The sequence below is a fragment of the Trachurus japonicus genome, chromosome 21 (assembly GCF_045865225.1).
Source record: "Trachurus japonicus isolate A0001 chromosome 21, Traja_1.0".
Classification (NCBI taxonomy): Eukaryota; Metazoa; Chordata; class Actinopteri; order Carangiformes; family Carangidae; genus Trachurus; species Trachurus japonicus.
In genome coordinates this window covers 20,553,983-20,577,279 of record NC_140927.1, presented here as the reverse complement: position 1 = coordinate 20,577,279, position 23,297 = coordinate 20,553,983, and the positions used below count along the sequence as shown (strand labels likewise).

Here is a 23,297-nt window from a genome sequence, read left to right as displayed (position 1 = left end):
GTAAATGCAGCAGGTTTCCTGGGCGCGATGCGTTCACTGTGCTGCAGGTGTTCAGGACACCAGCCGTCCCCTGGCCCCCACAGCTCACACCGTGTTTACACAGTCAACACCAGAGCTTACGGTCGTGACTCATACATCATGTGCTGCTGAATGTCCATGTGTATACAGAGTATGTGCATGGACGTGTTTGTGTTGTATATGAGCATACAGTTCTTCCCCTTATCTTCCTTATTTGTTATTCCTGTGCTTTTAACATGGGTTGTTATTACCGTTGACACTGCGTTACTGAGGCGTCGGCTGACGGTCTTGCTCTGAGCCGACATCAGGGCATCGATGTCTTCCTCCGCATCCTCGTCAGAAAACTCCTGCGGATGACAGTGTTCAGATTTAATCAAAAGGAAACTGGATCTGGGAAGCTGGCTAGTGTCTTTGTACTTGGCAGTTTTTTTTCTTCTCTTTTTTCTAACACAGCTGCTCTGTGTGGGGGCGTGTGCAGCCAGCTTCCATAAATTCAATCAGACAAGTCAGGACAGAGCGTGGTAATTTGTTTACTCATTTGTCACGCGTGAAATCACAGTATCATTGGGGTTTACAGTAAACTTTTACAGCATGAATGAATGAGTAGTTTGATGCCTAAAATCTTGTGAGCATGTGTGTGTGTGTGTGTGTGTGTGAGTACGACCATGTGCTTGTGTTTCTGAGCAGCGCTTTAAATGCAAATGAGCACTCAGTAAACACAAGAGACAAGGCAGGCCCTATACTGACCACCGCGGCCGCGTCCTCCACCTGTACTCAGCCTACAGCCGTTTAGATGCTTGTCATGCTCTTTGAAGTGGGCTCTGAAGTGAAATTAACATGCAGCCCCACATCTGATGCATCACAGAGCCACAGAGCCACAGAGCTCAATGTGGACTCGCAGCGTAGTAGATGTATGGATTTAACAGGGGGGGGCATGGAGTGAATATTCAGTCTGTATTTCACACATTATCTGTGGTGAAGCTGCTGCAGGAATCAAATGTAAGAGAGAGATCAGTTCTGTCTGCGGGGAGGAGGAAGAAGGAAGGGACGGGCTGCTGACGGCGCTTACTGTGTCATTAAGTCCAGGAACTGAACGGCTTCTGAGGCTGAAGGCGTCGTCGCTGGGTTCAGACCCCGGAGCCGACAGGTCCAACTCTGAGCGGCAGTGATCTGGTGTGGAGGAGAGATGGGAGGGAAACAGGGGATGTAGAGGAAGTAAGAGGAGGAGGGAAGAGGAGGAGAAACTTAATTTACTTTCCAGCTAATGCGCAAGAAACGCAGCTACTAGTGTTTGACATTTGGACCTGATTTCATTCGGCTCGTTCGAGATTAAGTGTGTCACTCATTGAGGGAGGACGAGGACACTCACGTCCCATTAGATCCATTAGGTTCTGATTTAATAAATTGTCAGAAAAGCAAAAACATCTGCTTTAGCCTTGTCACTCCTATAAATTCTGTAATATTCGCCTATCCAAGGCGTACCCAAAGTAAATTGAATGCTGTTCTTGAACTGTTTGGAGAATATGGATGGGCTTGGTCTCTTTTGAAAGGTATCACTCTGAAGTTTTTCCCCAAACTGAAATAATCACTATAAGTGCTACTATCATTGAGTAATCTAAGTGGGAGCACACTGAATTAGAATGTTTTTATTCTCGCCTGAATTTTTTTGTTGCAATCAGATGCCTGAAGATGAGTGTAGCTGAGAATTTTAGCTGGAAAACACAATGGGACTACAGCATGAAGCCTTACCTGGCCCCAGTTCAAATTTGATAACAATCCTGCTAAAAATGAGTATTTTACACATGTTTTTCTAAGTGTATATCTAGGCGTTTTCCTAAAGTTGCCATTGACAAACAATACATGCGCCAAAGTGCAGCTTTTGCAAAGTTACGCATGAAAATGGCGGTGCTGCCTTTTCCCAGGGACCGTGAATGCAGCACATCGTTCGTTTCGTAATTTCATTGGCTATTCAATGCTACAGTTGTCATCGGGATCCGTTTCTATTGGCTGAAGCCATTCAGCGCTGTCGGAGGGGATGTTCCTCATGAGACACAGCCACTCATTCGCTATTGCAGGCGGCAGCCGGGGACAGGGAGCTTGTGATTGGTCGAGTGAGCTGTCAATCGAAAGGTCAGAGGGCAGCGCCATTTTGTAAAGTGAAATAAACATTGTTTTCATGTAAACGCCGGACTTATGAGGAGAAATAAACGGATTTACTGGATATACAATGCGTAATTTCATAAGATGCAGCAGCGGGATGAGGTTATCTACCGGTACAACCGTGTGTTTTGGACTAAATACTTTACTGGATTGGATTTACTGGACTTTTCTGAATGTAACGACACCAAGTTTGTGGGGAAACCCTGTGATCCTGAGCCTGCCCTGACACAAATCGTGAGTTATATCGGCTTTTTACGAACTTTGTTAGCATGTTTATAGTCTGATTCGAGTGTTGCTGTGATGATTATATTTAGGAATGGTCGGCATATCTTTAATCACAAGAGTTTTAGCTTTCCAACGATATGTGGCATGACTATTTCAAGTGACTGGTGACATCCTCTGTGACACCTCCCTGATTAAAACCCCGGCGGGCCGTCGGAATGGCAACAGGTTAACTCAGCCTCCAATAATCATTTACTTCAATCATGTCCTCCTGCAGGACACTGTGGACTATTAAAATGCAACGTGGGTTCTGGGATTGTCAGCGTTTCTTGTTTTACGTGTCATTTTTACTCTCAGCTATCAATATGTCATCTCATGACTCTCAAGAAAAAAGTGGTATTAATCATTTTTTACATTACATATTAGACTTGTACTTCTTGAGACCGGTCATGGTCTCAAGACCACTTTTTTGTGGTCTTGGTCTTGTCTTGGTCTCGGCTCTCTCGGTCTCGGACTGGCAGAACGGTCTCAAAGGGATTTGTAGCCTACAATATCCAGGCAGGCATGCTTTTTTTTTGGATATCATTTATACACCCTTCAAGTGGTACCAATCACATGCATTTTGTGACAGACATTGGCGCTCGTCCTCTCGCGTTCTACAACTCATGCGGAATAGCAAAATATGGTGTAACTAGTTGTTTTTTTTGGTCTCGTACTCGGTCTCGGTCTTGAGCTCAACTGGTCTTAGTCTTGACTTTGTCTGTTTTGGTCTTGATACTCTCTGGTCTTGGTAGTGTCTTGGTCTCGGTTCAGGCGGTCTTGACTACAAGTCTATATCATATTTATGCGATGTACTGTGTTTGTAATATAACCTGTATCAACCTCTCGGACTGATAAATAAATGTACCACAGACCACAGAACGCTGACTGAGTAAAACACACACAAAATCAAATTATCTCCAATTGAACAAAATGTCATGTTGTCGAGCCAACATCTAAACCAATCAACTCTACGGTCTGATGTTTCCCATCATGCCCTGGGGTCCCTGCAGCGAGGGGAAAGCAGCTGCTGCAGAGAGACTCAATGACAGAAGATGATGAGTTACAAGAAGCACCAACGGTCACTGAAGTCAGAAATGGTGTGAGACTGATGTGAACTGTATTTTTTCCTTCTCTGGTTTACAGATTGGTGTGAACGCAGCAAAAATATCAAGAGTGAGCGGCAGTTCGCTAGGACTTGTCTGCAATCACATCTGGAGAGAATAAAGTGGATACTGTGCGAGTCTTAGGATCACAGATAAGAAGGTTTAGATGAGCAGGTTTGGATAAGTACCCACATCGCTGCTCTTGCACAACCGTAACCTTTTCCTTGTTCTTCCAAAGTAAACATTATTAAGCTTCGTCAAAATCACAAAGGCTTCACTTCCTCTTAGCAGCTGCTGTAGCGGATGGTGGTTTGATTAAACTCTGGGAACAACATTTTTTCCAAAGTGACTGATGAGAGAAAAGCTGAATACGAGGTGGTAAAGAGTTATAAAGCAAGACTGGTCTAGGCCATGATTTTCCTCTGTGTTTGCTAATTAAAGGGATTAATTAGCAGATTTACCCTTTAGTACCACCTCAACATGTCAATTAATGGATTATTTACGACTTTTTAATATCTACTATAGGTAACAAACAAAAACACCTTAAACTATCATTTGTATGTTTAGTCAGACATACTAATGACTGAAATTTACATCCCAGCAGATGCACTCACAGTTTAATCCTTCCTTTACACTTTTGCACGTGTTTTTAGTTTTAAACAGGCTTTAAAAAAAGACTGTGTAAACAAATGGGATGGGTTGTTTATGAAGCGTCAGAGCTCAAAGACGTGTGTTTGAACTTTGGAGATAACCGTAAGAGCTCTTCTCTGTTCGTCATTCAGTCTTTTTTTACGCTAAACAAATATTTCCCCTCCGTCTCGAGCTCCGTACAGGGAAATGAGCGTGACGTCTTCACGGCTAACTTTCCCAGAAAACAAATATAATCCTTTAAATGTTTAAAATGCACATTTGGGATTGCTTATCCCCAAGTCCGAACTATTCCCATCAAATAAAAGGCATAAAATGTAAAATAATGTTCATAAGTGTTCATAATAAAATCCAAAACTGGGTTTAAAACTGTCCAAGATTTGAGGATCACAGGACTCAAACTGTGTCTTTGGAGCACATCAACCATAAAGTCAAGCACAAGTGATGATTTTTTTTTTTTTTTTTTTTTAAATATGCAAAACCCGTAGATACAATAGAACAAAAGACAAAGGATTTCATCACCAGACTGGTTTTAAGAATTTCTGGTCAGACACATCTGTGGGTAAGTCAAGATCCAGAGCTGCTTTAAAATCTCCACACACCTCTCAGCAGCTGTTACTAATGGACATAAAAGGTTTCACACCGACAGAGACAAAGTGGGGGAGATCATAGTTAAAAAAGTGGAGATTTTGACACATAAGGAGCGGCAGCAGAAAGTGACAGGGGGTGTAAGTTAATGGTGTAATTGGTGGAGACATGACATCTGGCGTGTGGAATCGTTCCCTTTACAAGATACTTAGCGGTGGGAGCCGGAGCTGAGCGTTTCTGCACAGCCCATGATTAGACTCCGACTTCACCTCTGATATGAAACCGCCGCCACCGACACAATCTCAAACTGTGACTCGGATATCGAAATGTTTGTGAGTGAGGCTGCGAAGCTGTGAGACGACAGCAGGAGTCGAGTCTCATCAGTTTGGGGTGGGGAAAAGACGAGACAGAAAAGGCGGGGAGCTGTATCTGGGTTGTAACGTAAGTACCTGATGAGACCGAGGCCCTCGACACGGAAATGGTGGGGGTGCCCGAGCTCCTCCTGTGATTGGCTGGGGCCTTCTGCTCGGAGGCGGAGTCACTGGAGTGCAAGCTGGCGACGCTTTCGGCTCCATCGGGCTGTTGGCGAACACAAAACACAAAACAAAACAGTTTTAAAAGGGAATTTTCAGTCGTAATCAATGTTCACCTCAGTTCATTTCACACCATCCATACTCCCAACTGCAGCGTGTGGACGTTTATATTCGTTTTTGTTCAAGAATCTATCGTTTTTCAATGCTCATCAATCAAATTAATTTTAAAATTGTTCTGTGGTCGCAAGTAACGTCGTAAATTTGCTTTACAATTAAATTAAATCAAAATAGAGGGACTCGGCGTTTGTTCTCTGACCTGGAAATGAACAATGCGGGAAGCTGCAGTACATCCAAATTTTTATTTAATGGAATTGTAAAGCCCTTTAAACAAAACTGTAATCTGGATGGTTTCCTCCACCGTGCAGCTGTGTGTGTGTTGATATGCATTGTGTGTCTGTCTGTGTGTGTGTCGGTTGCTGACCCTGACCCTCCGGTTGTCGCTGGGAGTGGACAGTCTGTCTGAAGCTTGGGATCGCAGGTTGTTGGGCACCGTGGGCATCCCTGAGGACTCCACGGCCGTCGCACTGCTCCTGAACACCAGGAAGCAACAAATACAACATTATCAACAACACGTTTTGTGGGTTAGTAAAAACACCTGCTAAAATATAAATATCCCTTTAACAGATACTTTAATGTGTCTGAACTCTGCCTTCTCACTTATCTATTTTTTTACCTTAATTCATGTTTCTTTCTGAGTTGTATTTAATCAAGTGTTCAAATCTTGATGCCTTAATTATTTGGAAGTGAGAAAAGTCTCTTAATCTGCAAAGTGGAGATAAAACCACAACCTTGACCCTTCAAACAGAGCTAATATATGAGATAGAGTAAGAGCTTTTCTCTATTGCTTTCTTTGTGATATATCTTAGAAAATCATTGTGTAGTTGTGTGTTAAAAAATGTGCTGACGGTCACCTGTTTGAACGTGGACTCGGAGCAGAGTGAACACTTCGTACGCTTTGAGCGTCTCCATCCGAGACAGATTTGACACTGACGGTGTCGACTCCGTTCTCCGGCTTCAAGGTGGGTCGGCTGCCTTTTTTATCCATCTTCATCCTTCTACACTCACACACAAACACAAACACACAGGCTGTTATCTACAGTATAAATGGTCACTCACGCTACAGCCTGGCGTAAACATGCCCTCGTTAGAGACGCTTCTCCCTGGGGTATGAATTATTTTGTTTCATTTCTTAATTATTACCAACCATGTTGTTTTCAGCCATGCTTATATTTAGATTTTAGTGAAATTTGGTCACTATGCTCAGAAGCTGCAGGATTTTTCTTTTCTTTTCAGTATTAGTTTGCTGACCAGTCCATCAAATCAATGACTGGAAACACACCTTTATTTTCTAAATTCTGGCTTACAGGTCCCATGACTATCTACCTTTTATAGGACTGTCTAAGTTTGATAAAGATTTATATTCACATGCAGATTTGCTTCCATATTATGAAACAATACAGAAACACAATTTTCTGTATCACACATTTGTGCAAACAAGATGCACTTTCAGAATAAATGATGAATATTTATGTTTGAATTAATTCAACAGTTTGTAGTCACTGTTTTCTTCTTAATGATGGGTTATGTAATATATGAGACAGGAAGTACTCAGCAGGCACCGCTCTGATAAAATAATTGCTGCTGCTCCGTGAGATTTTGAAAGTGAAGCAGCCGAACGTTGTGCGAGCAGAGCAGCACAAGCGTCTATTGTTCATCAGAGTTGTCTGCTTTTTGTCTGAAACGCTGTGATGCCTTCAGGAACCATTAGAGTGCAGCCAAGTTGTGGAGTGATGTTAGACGGCACAATCCAATTACTTCCATGTTGCTTCGCCAAATGTATTTTAAAATGCATTCAGGGTCTCAAGAATCAAATGAGCATCCACTTGATCTGTTCTGATGCCTTTGTGCTGAAGTGAGCTTTCATCACACTGCAGGCTTCTTCAAAAATTTGGGTTTGTGCTAACTCTATCCTGTGTTCATTCATTTTTCCTGTTTTTCACGTTATGTAATAATTGAGCGAGTAAAACCCTGCTGAATTCACGACGAGTGTTTATTTGCATGAACGTCAACTGAGCTGCTGCTCCGTGTTCACAGTTTACCCTTTTCTCCTGGCGCCGTCCATAGCGCCAAGTATCCTGCTCCTGTGGGTCTTCGGGGTGTCGGTTTTCTCCGGCTCAGAAGGAGCCGACAGGTTCTCTGTCGATTTCTTGTCTGTGACTTGTGATCAAAACAAAAATCACTTAACACGGTCAATATTTATCCTACACCTGTATGTTTGATTTGTATATGCAAATCTATCGAAACAACATATCAATAATATATGCTTATACATGTTTTTCTTATCAATTTTGAACATACATCTCCATCTTTTATATTTACATGTACCATTTGACTTTGGTATGGATATACAGTTCGTGTACTTAACATGTACTGTATATGTTCAATATACATAAACTTCAGATTCAGATTCAGAATCACTTTATTTATCTCCGGAGGGAAGTTTTTCTTTGTTACAAACTCCTGATTTCTAAGAGAAATCAACACAAAGTGAGATATACGTAGATAAATAAATTATTATTACGAAAATAAAAAGCAGAATAAGACATGAAAAATAGTGGAAAAAAATCAGGAGCGTTTGTAACTGGTGGCACACAAGTTGACGCATGCGCACTAACATACATGTATGTGCATACGGTATGTATATTGGTTAACATATAGTTCATATATAAATGTGTGTGTGTGTCTATTTTCAATAGGTTTCATATCATGAACGTTTGACATGTTATTACATTATGTATATGTATATATTTCATATAAGGACATTCAATATACAGTATGTACATATATTATATATATAACCCTAACATATATAGCTCATATATATGTATATTACATGTGGGTATATGTTGAGTGCGTCAGTGGTCAGACTCACGCGTCGGGCTGCTCAGGATGTTCTGCTTGACCACGTCGCTGCTCAGCATCTTCGGCTCAAAGCGTTTGGACCGCTCCTCCAGGAACCACTCTCCTGTCACCACCTTCAGCTCCCTGCAAACACACAGTCCGCTGCTTACCGCCGACTCAGCCTCTCAAAACACCAAGGTCAGCTCATGCTCTTCAATACCATCAATCATTGATCAGTCATTTATGAGTGTTATGAGAGTAGAAATAAAACCCCACTGCTAAATGACTCTGAAGAACACACACCAAACCCTAATGTTTAGCCTCATGAGTAGCATTGTGGTTAGTTTAGTATCTAATCGTTTCCACTGTGGCTGAGCTGGAAACATCTCACATTTCTTATTTGTCTCGAGGATAAAGCCAGTTTCCGGTTTATTAGGTACACACAGCTGCAACTAAAGTACATAATCTCATATGACAGTGCTGTGAGTGACAAAACTGAAATTATTTTGTTGTTGATTGAACTACAGTATATGATCATTTTGGATGTATTGCAGTATATTAGGGGTGGGCATTGCCAAGGACCTCACGATACGATACGCATCACGATACTTGAGTCACGATACGATACGATATTGCGATATCCAAATTTTGCGATACATTGCGATATATTGCGATATTCTACATAGTTCACTGAAAAATGTAAAAGGCATTATGCATCTTAAAATCCGAGTTGTATGTACATCAGATGATAGTGATAATTTATGGGACAAACTGAGTCAAAACAATGTAATTTAAATTATCCATGCCATTTTATACAAGTGCAAGTTACAACAACATACTGTACAACACACTGTCTGAGGTAGCAGTACAGTGACACCTCGCGGAGCAGAGGTGCAGAAGTCGTACTGGATTTACGTCTGAAACATGATTTATTATTTGAAAAAATTTATTTGAAAAAAAATTTTTTTTGTTGAAATAATCTATATTTAAATATTGAATATCGATATCGTATCGCGGTATACAGTATCGCGATATATTGCCATATCGATATTTTTGCCCACCCCTACAGTATATAGAGAGGTGTTTGTGTTTAACCTGCTCTCGTTGATAGTCAACTGGTATGTATCTACTGTTGGATTAGACTGCACTGGCTTTAACAAGAGGTTCCTAATAAAATGACAACTTGCACTAAATATTTCATCATTAAAAACAAGATGACTTTCAGTTTTATGTTGTGTCTTTAAAACATCCCTTCATTAAAAATGCTTTAATAATGCCATTAATTAACAGCAAAGATCTGCGATGACGCCTCACAGTCGCCTGTTGTCATAGTGACTCAACAACATGACTTCAAAGACAGCAATCACCAGAGCCGCAATGGAAAGATTTGTTATCGTAAACAGAGCTGATGCATTTCCACTGAAACAACCATAAGGAGACAAGAAGAGGGAAAGGTGGAAGTCCAACACTTGAACGCTTCGTTTGCAGAAAGAAGAAGAAAAAAAGGGAGAAATGCATATGCAACAGTATCACTCTTTGCAAAACAACTGTCATCTGGGAGGAAATGCACTGAATATTTCAAGTGACTAAGAGAGGTGATGCACTTTTCATAGAGTGTACAGATCCAAATATATGTGAGCTATCTTTACTTCTGAGAAAAACTAAATAAATACATTTAGCAAACTAATTATCATAACTGTGTATGGAGCACATATATCAAACAGGGGTGGTGTGGGAACAGTAAACAGCACTGATAAATGGTGCTGCAGTGGATTTTTTTTGTTTTTTTTGTGAGGTTGGGGTGGATTTTTCCTTGTAGCTTTGGAGACGATCCCAAAGATGAAACACCTGAGGCCCTCCCAGACAAATGGAGACAGATGTGGTGTCATTAACCATCTAATTCAAACCATCTGGAGTCCATTCCTCTCCCAAACACTAAACACCGTTCAATTCCCTGGCGAGCATCAACACTTACGAGATCTTGGCACAAACGTTGCACTTCCACTGGCGTCTGTTGGGAGTTTCGGCGCGACAGTCGCTGCAGATGCGCAGCTGACACTCCTCGCAGAGATCCCCACGATCGAAAATCAGGCCCAGAGCCTTCAGGCAGCGGGCGCACTGTCGCTCGTCCAACTCCTTGGGCCGACGGGAGCCCTTTCGTTTGATCTCCAGCAGCTCATTCTTCAGCTTCCTGTGTGAGAGAGACAGAGAGAGAAAGAGAAAGAAAGAGAAAGAGGAGAGAACATCAAGAGAAACTGAGAAAAGTCAGAGTGAGATGGAGATTAGTTGAAATGGCGACACCAAAGCCCTCACCGTATCCTCTTCTCCTCTCGTTTCCTCAGCTTCTCGTCCTTCTGCAGCACTTTCAGGATCATGTCTCTCTCATGTTCCAGCAGAAAGGAGAGATTCAGATCCTCCTCGGCCTGCTCCATTGATCCCTCTCTTAGACCCAGACAGTCAGAACAGCCAACAAAGAGGTTGCATCGAAGGGAGTCAGAAGAAAACTACATTATGATGCAAGGTGCCCCAGTTTCTCTTCTGCTAACGAATGGGTTGTTGTTTCTTTTAGCTCTGGCATAGTCTGAACTTTCCCAGTGTCCCATCCAGTGTTTCCTCCTCTAATCCTCTCTGTCTCCGGAGAAGCTGACGTTCAGGAATCCTACACAATGTGAAACAGACAGAAGGAAAAGTCAATAAAACGCACCTGGCGATAATAACTTATTGCAAATGGATTGGCAGTGGAAGTCCAGGTTAATGTGCTTGTCTTCTGGCTGCAGCAATATAAGCATTAATTAAAAATAAGACAATGATTTGCAGGATTACAAGGAGAAGCGTACGTAATTGGTAGACATTTGACAGCTCCGCCGCAGCTTAACAACCTCCCAATTAGGCTCTGAGTCTGACATTCAGAGCACAACACCCACATTTCTCAGCTTCCATTAGCAAAGCTCTGTCTGGCCCTGAAATTCACAACATGGCTTGTAATAATTACCTGCTCACCGGCATACTAGCACACACAGCCATGTTAGATTCCCTGGGCAGATGCTTTTGAATTAAGAGACTAAAGCTTTGATTCACGTGAGCAGCGACACACACGTCTGAGGGATGGTAGAGTCCGTCAGTTCAGACGGAAACATCTCATCAGTGCTTGTTGTTACGGCCATGAAATCTGGTGCAGAGATTCACGGTGCCCAGAGGAAAGAGGTCTGTTGTTCACCTCACTGATCCCCTGAGGTCGACATCTGTGTTCTCATCATTTGGCACGTGAACGATGCCCTCACTGGACCCAAGTTTTCCCAGTGTACACAAATGTACAGAAATGTAATTTCTATATGAAGTATAATATGTACATATAAAATGAAAATCAATGTTCTTAAAGGGGACATACTATGAAAATATCACTTTCTGAAGGCTCTTTAACATATATTTGGGTGTTTGTCTTGCCTTCTGGCCCCCAAAATGTGAGACTTGACAAAAAAAAATCTGTAATTTTCCGGCTCCCTAGGTTGAAATCCACGTGGTTTTACAAGCTGTTCCCTCAGTTGTCTTCCAGTGATGTAACTAGTTTTCAAATTTGCATAACCTCACCCCTACCTGGGACCGGTAGAAGGGGCGGGGCAAGCAGTGGCTGATTTGCATTTAAAGGGGCAGGCACTGAAACCAGCCGTTCTGAACAGGGCTGTTTTGAGCGGATGAAAAGAGCCGTGATGTTTGATCCTTGGGGTATTTTGACCAAAGCATGTCACAGATATGACTTTAAGACACCTGGGAACTATTTTAATTTGTGAAAAAGGGGAATAATATGTCTCCTTTAAATAGAAATAGGCGCAAAAATAATATATAAAATCTGTTAGAGATTGGAGAACCATTTCACATACTGACATGTGATATGTCTTGCCCATACATGTATGCCTGCTTATATTAGTGGGAATATGTTTTGTTAATACATATTCAGTCATTATCTGTTAATTCAGCAGTTTTACAAGTCAAAAACTATAGTTTTTTTTATATATATATAAAATGTGCATATGGTAAATGGTAAATATATAAATGTTTATATTTTTTTTACTGTATTAACTCATACATCCAGAAGATCTAATATATCCCCTTATCTCTGGCAGCATCACTCATGATATAATGTCATGTGTCATATATTGTGTATGGGTGCAGCCGGATGGAGACGGTAGTGCGGCTGTGTGGACTCCCCCGCTGTGCAAACACACCCATCGAGAGCAGGTTGGAGTTCAGTGTCTTGCTGACTGTGACATATGGACCGGAGGAAACCAGACATCGAACCATCAACCCAGGACCCACCACCTGAGATTAACGGTCCACAGGGAGCAGAGCGAAGCAATGGAAATGTCATTCCCATCATGTGCTGTGAAGACGCTAAGTGGCCCTGATTCCTTAGGGCGACTCGAATGCAGGGAAACGGTCAGCTTTGAATACGACACATGGACACAGAGAGAGAGAGAGAGATACGATTCAACATCCTGCTGCTGCGGCTGCAAATTGTGATTAACTTGATTTTCACATAAATAAGCTTTCCCCGGCACACTGTCAATAAAATCAACCACGAAGATCAGAACCTAATACATACAAGGATATTTTTATATAAGACTCCGAGGAGAGAGACAAAATTCAGTCTGTGCTTGTGTACGAGGAGTTGAGGGATAAAAATTGAGTTAAGTAGAGGATCTGCAGATCTGCACAGGCTCACACCAGCCTCCTTCAGTCCTTATTCATTACCGTCTCTTTCATCCTTGTCCTTTCTCCTCTCGCCTCTTCCCTTCACTTTACATGAATTAGCACTAATGAACCAGCAGACATCATCTCAGCTTCATTTGCACCCAAAGGTTCATTGTGACATCAGCGATTATAGCGTCTTAAACTGAACTGCAGCTGCACTCAAGCCAATGGGAAGATTTATTCAGTTTGAACTCACTCTCTCGCTCGGCTACTGCTTTCAGTTTTCATGCAAACAGTGGAGCGCCGCTCTGTGAATGTCCTCCAGGAGACACTGTCTGAAAATATCTCTGTTTCTGAACTATCTCTGCGACGGCTCCTGGCTTTCCAGTCCAGCTTTGACAGAGGTGGTGACTTTTCCTGGAACAAGCGCCTGCGGTCGTGGATTGTGGATCGTCCATCGAGCCAGTGGGGTTGAAAACAAACACTTGGTTACTTATATAACGATGCCTTCTCCTTACTTATTTTTCCTAAAACTTCAACTATTTTTAAAAGCACAGACATGCAGGGACAGTCAGATATCATCATCGTCAAGTCTTCAATGTGTGGCCCTTCATAGCTGTGGTGGTGGAGCGCTAACGAAGAGAGAGAGAGAAGGTCTGGTGGTTTTTACAAAGGGTTGACGCTGTGCCCAGCAACGCCAACCAAAGCTCCTGTCGCCTAGCAACATTGACAACAGTAACTTTTTTGTCACAAAAAAATAAAATAAAAAATTGCAGGCTTAATTCCTGTTGGATTTAACCGTGGTTGAACCATTAGCTGAGCTGTCACCTGGGCTGAAATACAATGTGTCTCTCTATTAGAGGTGTTTGCTTTCATTACCAGCACACAGTGAATCTTGGGATCGGTTCGACCACTGCAGGTTCTGAGTGTTGATCCTCACTTGCCCATGAAAAAACAAGGCTGTAGGATTAATTGGAGGTTGCATGTGATGCAGCACCTGAATCTAAGTCCAAGTGGTCAATTGAAGCACATTTATATGACACAGTTATCCTCAAACTGTCAGCGATCTGGGCTTCAGACCAGGGTTGGACAATGAATCGAATTTTAATCATGATTCCGATTTTGGATCCAAACGATCTCAAAACTTATATAAATCGAAGAACAACGATTATTTGATCATTTTCCTACTACAGTCAGTTAGTAAGTTAGCTCCTCTGGCCTGTTGTTGCTGGTTCATTAAAGGGATAGTTCAACATTTTTGGCAAATTGGACCAACGGAACGTTACGAGACGGAGCCGTTTTAGAAGTAAATTCATGCAAAACCGCTGATTTGTGTTGCCTTCAGGGACAGTTTTTCAGCAAGCAGTCTCTGTATTTACCTCGAAAAACAGCTCTGTCTCGTCACGTTCCGTTATTATCTCATAGCGTGGTAAATGTGCAGGTCACAACTTGTCCACCAGAGTGTTTTGGAGTTGTTGGATTGTGTATTTGATGAGTTTGATGAGGGAAACCAAGAAATCCCTAGGCCTCCGTAGCGTAGCTCTGAGCAGCTCGCGGCTCTGCTCCGCCATTCTAAAAATAGCTTGCACTGACAAATAAAGGTAACAGACCTACTGCTATGACTATAGGGATTATGGCAATGAGCCAATTTGCCAAAATGTTGAACCCTTTAAACTCCCACCATACACATACAAAATCGTGATTACGATTTTTCCCATAATTGTCCAGCCCTACTTCAGATATAATAAAGCAAAATCAGAATAACAGAATATGTAGATTTTATAATAAAATCAAATTATCAATAGGAAGCAGGAAATATAAAAGCAGACTATAACAACACACAAGTTCCTGGCAGCCGAGACACAGTGCCACATAATACTCCTGACACACGCATGACTAACACTCAGTCAACAAGGTCAATATACAGTAGTGAAACAAATATTTATCCGAGCTTCCAACATATTATAGTTGTGCTGTAAGAGCCAACTCTGTCTCATAGTTTGAAGTGAGTGCTGCAGTAGGCGTGGTGACCCGATGCAGCCCTCCCTGAGTACACACAGCACACATTCCCGCTCTCTCTGCCCTGAGCAAACACGAGCGAGGAGACGGCAAAACTTTGTCTTCTGATGCCTCACGTCTCAGCCCTGCACTAACGACATCTCAGAGGGAAGCACGCCGACTTTTGCTGCTCTCTCAGCACAGCGTGAAGAAGGTTTTCATCTTCTCCGCCACCATTCACAGCTCGTGTCGTCCGAGTATATAATGGGTCATTTATTTGTCACAGGGTCTGAGCAAAAACCCGGGACGCCATGGCTACAAAAGCCAAATTATGGTCCTTCTTGGTGTTTTCGTAACTGTGTGGCATTTCATCAGCAGTCGGTGTGGTGTTTTCTGCAGGTGGCAGGGGCTCGCAGACAGCAGAATCAATCTGCCTATTACAGACCACAGGTGTGCTGAGAGCAGCCAGGACGTGTTTGGCGGAAGAGCAAAGTGGATGCGGATGAGAAATGAACACAGGATGAACATAAAATACAGTCATTACTGAACGTTCAGAGGGCGGAGGGAGGAACAGATAAAATGTGACTTTGAAGTCAGAAACCGAGGCCGAGGCCTGAGCTGCATCTAGTTCAATAGTGGAGTGTTGTTCCAGCAGGAAAACCTTCAAATGTTAATGGTTTCATTGACAAACACAGTGGAGGATTTGTTTTTGTTTGTTTTTTTTACCTTCTAACATCACAGAGAGGTTTGGGTTTGTACATTTTACACCAAGCTTTGGATCTAACCACTCTGTAAATCACAGCCCTGTCGGAAACAGCAGCTCTTAGGTGTCTTTGCCAATAGCAACACATGCAGAGCCACAACATCATACTATAATACCACGACAGATAATAATAATAATCTACTTTTTGAATTGAACCTTTCATGCACAAAGTTCAGCTCAAAATACTTTACTCAAATAAAGCCGATAAATTAAAATAGCAGGTTACATAAAATATATTGAAATTAAAAGAGAAAAGAGGGTAGAACTCATAAAAAAAACAGGCTTAAGGGATATTAAGACTAAAAGCTTTCTGTTAGACCTACTGTATGTTTTCAGCTCTTTCTTTTTGTCTTTTTTTTTTATATAATGCAGCCTGTCTGATGTTCACGGGCAGATCACTCCACAGGTTGGTGCTCAGTTCATAAAAGCAGCCTCCACCACTTTGTCTGTGGAGTGCTTTCAAAAGACACAATCAAAAGAGCAGCTCCGGAGCAGCTCAGGGCCTTTAGTGGGTGATAAGATCCAAAAAAAAAAAGTCTGAAGGTGCTAAACCCTTGAGAGCTTTATAGGTGATTAAAGGGACTTTAAAAGTCAACTCTAAAAGAAACAGGGAGCCGGTGTGAGTCAGTGATGTGTGTCACATACACTATCCTACTGCTGCTGAAGTGGGCAGATGTTTGAAGTGTTTACTTGAGCTTTTTTTTGTGTGTGTGATGCTATATCATTGTTTTCCCCACTGACCACTGTGTTTTTTACTCTTGTGATTGAAACAACAAACATCTGTTTTCCCCCGAGGTGTTTGTTGTTTTGTTTGGGTTGAAAATGCAGCAGAGCTAAATGAAAGTGGTGACTGTCAGACCGGATCCAGCTGCGACACGCTGCTGACTGGAAACTGGAAATCAGCCACAGTGCGACTTGGTTTAACTGGAAGTCTGTGAATGTGTATTTGGTTGCTTGAGCATCAAGCAGCACATAACGCTAATACTGGCCTGAGAGCAAACACCAATATCCAGGACACCTCACAAGGTCAAGTGGTGAATGAGAGAAGCTTGTCCATCCCCTGTTGTCTCTGTCTCACTCTTCCTGCACCCGTCTGTTTCCTGACATCCCAGGGTCAGGCCACGTTGGCAGCAGGTTAGAGAAGAAAGACAATGAACCTACTCCAAGAAACACTCCCGGGGCATTCCCTTCAGAGATTAAGGGAGGTACAGGTGCATCTCAATAAATTAGAATATCATGGAAAAGTCCTATTCCCAGTAGTCAAAGTCGAATAGTCCCAACCAAGTATTGAGTGCATCTAGATGGACATACTTTTCAGAAGGCCAACATTTCCATATTAAAAGTGTCTTTCGTAAGATGAGTACAAATTTTTTGAGATACTGAATTTTAGGTCTTACGACTTACAATTAAAAGAAATTAAAGGGACTACGAGGAGTTTTGGAAAGCAAAGTGTTTTCACGCAACATTTCCCATGAGCATCCATGCGCACGATGAAATTCTTGGACCCGGTGCAAGACGGACGAAAGTGAAAACATTTGCCAAGAACGAAGTTGGAGGTCAGAGGTTTGAAGACGATCAGATATTGTCGTAGTTCCGACCATAAACGATGCCAACTAGCGATCTGGTGGTGTTATTCCCATGACCCGCCGGGCAGCGTTCCGGGAAACTGAAACAAGGAAATGCTGGGCGAGTCGACCGCTAAATAATATCAAAATAACTATAAAGACAAAACGATATTATACAGTATTTATCGAAAATGGACACACAAATGGACACAAGTGTGGGTAACGTAGATTCGTCCATATTAAAGCAGATATCAGTGGAATGTTTTTGTTAATATAAGTCCTAAACAAGGGGGCAGTTGTCGGTCTGAGAAGTGAAGCTCACTTCCGCGTTCAAAAAACTGCAATCCCCTCGGATTCCTCTGGGGGCTGGTGTCAGAAGGGAGCATTCCCCATAGACCCCCATGTTAAAATCGCCGATTTTACATCCTCAGTAAACATGTTAAAAGCCTGGTGTCAGAACGTTTTTTTTTCTCAATCGATAGTTTCTACCCCCGCACACACTCTGAGGGGGGTGAATTTTTTTTTTAACTCTACCGTTTTACTGTTATTAGGTTAAAACTCTGGCCAATTAGGGCGCGAAAACGTTGAGTGACAGGTCCGAGCAGCTCCGTGGACAGCTGCTTCGAGGCCAGTGGGCGGGTTCCGCCATATTTGAGTCACAAAAACGACTCCCCAAAACCAATGGGTGACGTCACGGACGCTACGTCCATTCTTTTTACAGTCTATGGTCCTAAATAGTCCTATTTTCCGTCAGCAATCACTTACATGAAGTATTTCAGCCTAAACACGAGTCTCTCCGTCACTCTGCTCTGCTGTAACCCGAGGAGAAAATTTTCCTTGTGGGATACAAGTGTTATCCAATGAGGGGAGAGAACGGCATGAAGGGCTGTGTGTGCAGCCAAGGGATGCGCGTGAATGTGGTGACGTAGCACGACAATTGATGCCTGACAAGGGCGCTGCTAACTCATGGTGCGTTCAAGGAAACTCGTACTTTGTGTTTTTCCTTCCTGTGAAGTCATACCAGTTCGATCTGGTACGAGTTCACGGGTCGGAAGTTACGAGTGGCCGTTATAGGGAACTTTCACAGACAACAGGACGGTAAAAACACGAGCTACGGGTTACCTGGAACGCTACCAAGTCGTAGTTGTGACTTGAAGCTGTAACTTACGGTTTCAAAAGCCTGCCTTGAACACAGCATTAGCCGAAACGGCCGTGCCACTGATATCTGCTTTAATATGAGACTATTTTATAACCAAACGCAAACTCCTCTGGGTCTCTTTAAATAAAGACATTCTGTGTGTAATGGATCTATATAATGTATTAGATTCACTTTTTAAAAATGTAATTACTGACCTAAATACACTTTTCCATGATATTCTAATTTATTGAGATGCACCTGTCCTGTACTATATATATCTCTACAGCATGTTGTGGGTCTGCCCTGGGGTCTCCTTCCAGTCGGACATGTCCTAACATCTCCAAGAGAAGACGCCCAGGATGCATCAACTGTCTCCTGTCAACACGAAGGAGCGGTGGCTCTACCCTCAGCATCGACCCTAGACCAACGTCGGAGCTCCTTGCCCACAACAGTCATCATCTCTGAGGCTGAAACCCACGCAGCCATCCTGCGGCGGGAAACTCATCTTGGCCACTTGCACCTGTGGTCTCATTCTTTCGGTCACTATCCACGGCTCATGGCCATCGAGCGAGGGGTCAGAATGTAGGTCGACTGGTAAATCGAAAGCTTTGCCGTCTGGCTGAGCTCCCTCTCCACCGCAAGGGTCTGGCACAACTCCTGCATTACTGCTGACACTGTATTGATCCGCCCGCTCCCTCTATAATCAGGAACTGATGGGGGAAAAAACATCAATCACAAACGGCATACAGCACTTATTTAAGACAGGACGAGGGCTTCGTGACACGGTTGAAATATCCACAATATTCACATGGATTCTCTCAAACACCCATACACATTCAGTCTGTGCACTATATCTGCACTATTTTGCGACATATTAAACCAAATTCTTTATGTGTGCTCCCAAACTTTAAACAGATATTAGGCATCCACTGTGGCCGTGAGACTGTGACAGAAATATAACCATACTAAAACATTAGCATAGCGATAGCAGCAGCAGCATTAGGATAAGAGTCATTGAGTCGGTAAGGCTGGTGATACACACTGACAGTTTTTTGGCCTGATTTTGGGACGGTTTTGTCCAATCCTTGTCCCCAATGATTATTTGTCCAATTAATCCTCAAGTGTGTTTGATCAATGATTATTTTACTGCTCCTGATTGAGCCGAAGCCTTGATAGATCTCCAGTTGATCCCAGATTAGGCTGCCTCCGATGGAAACAACCGGAACAGCCAATGAGAGCAAGCAAGAAGACTGGGAAGCATCACTAACTGGATGTTGTGTACTTAGAGCTGCAGAGTGTATAAGATGCACCAATAATGTCTCCTCAGGCAGGATTTAACCCATAATCTTTTTCTCTTTTTCTTTTTCGTTTGTTTTTTTACTGCATAAAAGAGTGCACACCAGGACAGCCAGCTAACGACATGTTGATACTGTCCTCACGTCTGTGATCTCCCAAGTTTTAAAACTGGGTTAAGATTTGAGGGACGTCTCGTTGTGTGTCCAGCCTCAACTGAACCTCTAGTGTTAGCAAACATCAACCACCATGAACTACTGGTGTCACTAGACCAGGTGTGTGTGTAACTGAGCTAAGGTGCTTTTTTTTATTGCCAACAAGTTTTAATTTGTCGAAGGAGGATTGTGCCATCTTTTCTGTTACACAGTCTCGCTAATTAGTTTTGTCAGTTTTGAATTACGCCGTGCTCAGGCTCATTAATTTGTACAACAGTAATGTGCATCGTGACTCCTTGATTGGGATTGTGTTACTCCAAATATACTGTATGATTTTGCTGCAATCCCATAAAATATAAATATCACACATCTGCATTTTTTTTTATCCTTCCTTCCTTCTTTCTCCGTCTTTTTCAACATCCTGATCTCTGCTCGGCTCAGGTTTCTTCCCTCTCCTCTTGAGACGAGCAGCAATGCCCCAGAAGCGTTGAATGCACCACACACCTTTACAGTTACAAAACCTTTCTGTGAGACAGTTAAAGTGGGATGAACTAGGTCAAGATAACATTGTATGGCGTGTGGTGTATTCTTTTATTTATTTATTTTTCCCAGAAATGTGGGTCACCCTCGTCCCTCTCTGGATTGAAAATTCTTCTGCTTCGACTTCTGCCTTGTTATCTCAGAGAGGAGCAGCTCAGATCTTAAAACACTGGAGATTTCTTCTACCTTAAAGGCTGCAAATCATAAAGAAGCTACTTCACCTTGTATCAGCAGATTCTTCATCTCCTGGGAGAACAAAAGGTTTTTCCAGTTTATTTCCCCCTGGTGTTAGATTGGCCAGCGTGATCACTGCCACACAGTCCTTCAATAGACGGCTGTGAGTCCAGATCATTAATAAGTTATACAATCGGTTGCATGAGTCTTTTAGCCTTTACTCTTCATCATCTTGATGGTTTCCTTCAGGGTGAAAGCTGTAAAACCTGCAGCCTTTAATGCACTGTGGCTCTATTCTTCTTGTTTTAAAGTATAACCCCCGAATCCCCCTGTGGTCATTTACAGGATGCTGGACATTGTCCTCTTAAATCATTAATATGACACAGACGGCAGGAGACAGTGATGGTGAATGGCAGAGAGCGTCTCTAGTGACCACTAAACAGCTGTCGACTCCAACACACACACACGCTCGGAGAGTAGAAATCATTAATCATTTATCAATAAAAGGTCCATAATGACACTTCACAGCTGCTAACACCAGTGCCCCGCACACACAGCAGAGAAACTAACGTCCTGCAGCTTCGTCTCGTCTGCTATTATAGGTCTGTGCTGTTTGCTGGACTCTCTATATCTATATCGGGTGTGTTCAGGGTAAACATATCTTCTCTATATCTATAATCACCACTCATCCTCTATGCATGTGCTGTTATCCACATGGAAAGAACCTATAGGTTTTAATATAGGTTTGAATATATGTGACATACATAAAATTGGCCATTTTCATATACAGTATATGCTAATATATATGGTGCATATACAGTATGGTGCATATATGCACAGATAAACTGCATATAGGTTTCATATATGCGCATATATCCTCATGAGGATATATAGGATATCTATATATGCGCATATATGAAACCTATTTTAGCAGTTTATCTGTGTATATATGAAAACGGCCAATTTTATGTATGTCACATATATTCAAACCTATATTAAAACCTATAGGTTCTTTCCGTGTGGGTAGGAGTTCCCAAAACCACCAGGTTTCCTAAAAACTCCAGTGTCTTGGTGCATGGCAATGTGGAAGTGGCTGAAGAGGTAAACAAATATGAATTAAACCCAGATCGGTCAACTTCTGTTGAGTATCAATATCAATTCTTCAGGAAAAAGCAGCCAGCACTTGTTCATTGCCTGCTGTGTGAGAGGAGAAATCACCCAAGGCTGCAGAAGAGCACACTGGACCGTAAAAGAGGGCAGGGTGTTAAATGGCCTGACTCATTTGTTCGAAGAGTAAATCCAGAGGGAAATATCCCAACGATGACAGATGTAGTGATGATCAAAGCACAGCAACACTCAGCAGACATAAAATTCAATTGCTTTTCTAAGTAAGAGGACGAGATGAAGCACAAAGCTCTTGAGATAGATTTTTGTACATAAAACCCCAGAGAGGAAGGCCGATCAAATTTACAATAGAGAGTCTACAGGATTGTGTCAACAAACAACAGTCAAAGCGCCACTATTCATAAAACAGGATGCAAGGACAGCATCTATCACCGCGATTTGTGTCTTTTAACAACACAACAGAGCGCTGCGCAGACTCTCACAAAGATCCATACGCATGCTGTTATATCTCAGCTCGCAGCAGCTTATCTAAGCTTAAAGGAAATGAAGCAAATAGCATTTATGCTGCTATCTCTGCTGTGTACGCCCCCCTCACATGTAATTCACTTCCTGAGGTCGGATGTGATCGTGTTGTGTGTTGTGTGTTGTGTGTTGCAGCGAGGTGAAATCAATAGGCAGCCATCGTCATCGCACAGAGCTCAAGATCTGGCGTGTTGGAGAGGATTCTGGGTAAAAAATAAATAAATAAATAATAGTACACTGGAAGGGTTTGGGGCGTTGAGTTGAACACACAGCACATCCAATGATACATGACGTGTTTGTCCAAGTGGAAAGTATCCCTGTCTGTGTGTCTGTGTGTGTGCTTAACGTTCAAGTGGTGACCCCTCTGTCCGTCTTTCTCTCTTTCTTACACACACACGCACGCACGCACGCACGCACGCACGCACGCACACACACACACACATCCTTGTAAAGCTATCTTTGTGAGGACACTTGTATTCCCTAGCCCCTAACCTTAACCTTAACCATCCAAAACAAATGCCTAACCTTAACCACCTACTCTTAACCTAATTATAACCTAAAGTCTTAACCCTCAAACAGCCCTTGGAAAAAAGTGAGGACCGGCCAAAATGTCCTCACTTCCCAAAAATGTCCTCACTCTGTTGGTTAAAAACTCTTTCCGGTCTTCACAATGTAGTAAGTACAAGAACACACACACACACACACACACACACACACACACACACACACACACACACACACACACACACACACAGAGACGCCTCAGGGTAGACAACACAGCCACACCACTGCAGTGCACTAACGACCTCCTTCCCTGTCTGCAGACCTGTCAGACACACTGTCCATGTCACTGCCAATCAAGCGAGGATCTGTCTGCAAACACTCACGTCACTCCTCCTCCTCCTCCTCCTCCTCCTCCTCTGCCTCCTCTTGACTCTCTGCATGTCAATAACGCAGCCCCATCACGGTTTGTCAATCACAATCCAATTTGAAACCTTAATTACTTGGCAGGCTCCGCAGGTAATGAAGCTACATTAGACAACGATATGAATAACTCACC

The 23,297-nt window shown here is 42.6% G+C and overlaps 1 protein-coding gene across 4 annotated transcripts in view; it reads right to left on the bottom strand.

Moving 5' to 3' along the window:
- The window catches only part of sytl5 (synaptotagmin-like 5), a 47,364-nt gene that overhangs the window by 11,333 nt on the left and 12,734 nt on the right, over positions 1 to 23,297 (bottom strand). The window contains exons 2-10 of one of the 4 annotated variants that reach the window (XM_085765298.1): positions 10,589 to 10,934; positions 10,251 to 10,466; positions 8,307 to 8,419; positions 7,474 to 7,591; positions 6,286 to 6,429; positions 5,796 to 5,904; positions 5,231 to 5,360; positions 1,088 to 1,188; positions 270 to 365 (exon numbers count right to left, since the gene is read on the bottom strand). In XM_085765298.1, the coding sequence (XP_085621424.1) occupies positions 270 to 365; positions 1,088 to 1,188; positions 5,231 to 5,360; positions 5,796 to 5,904; positions 6,286 to 6,429; positions 7,474 to 7,591; positions 8,307 to 8,419; positions 10,251 to 10,466; positions 10,589 to 10,707 (1,146 nt within the window). In that variant the 5' untranslated portion in view covers positions 10,708 to 10,934. Of the gene's footprint in view, positions 1 to 269; positions 366 to 1,087; positions 1,189 to 5,230; positions 5,361 to 5,795; positions 5,905 to 6,285; positions 6,430 to 7,473; positions 7,592 to 8,306; positions 8,420 to 10,250; positions 10,467 to 10,588; positions 10,935 to 23,297 lie in introns of those variants that run through there. The other 3 variants (XM_085765299.1, XM_085765296.1, XM_085765297.1) reach the window with 3 other exon arrangements.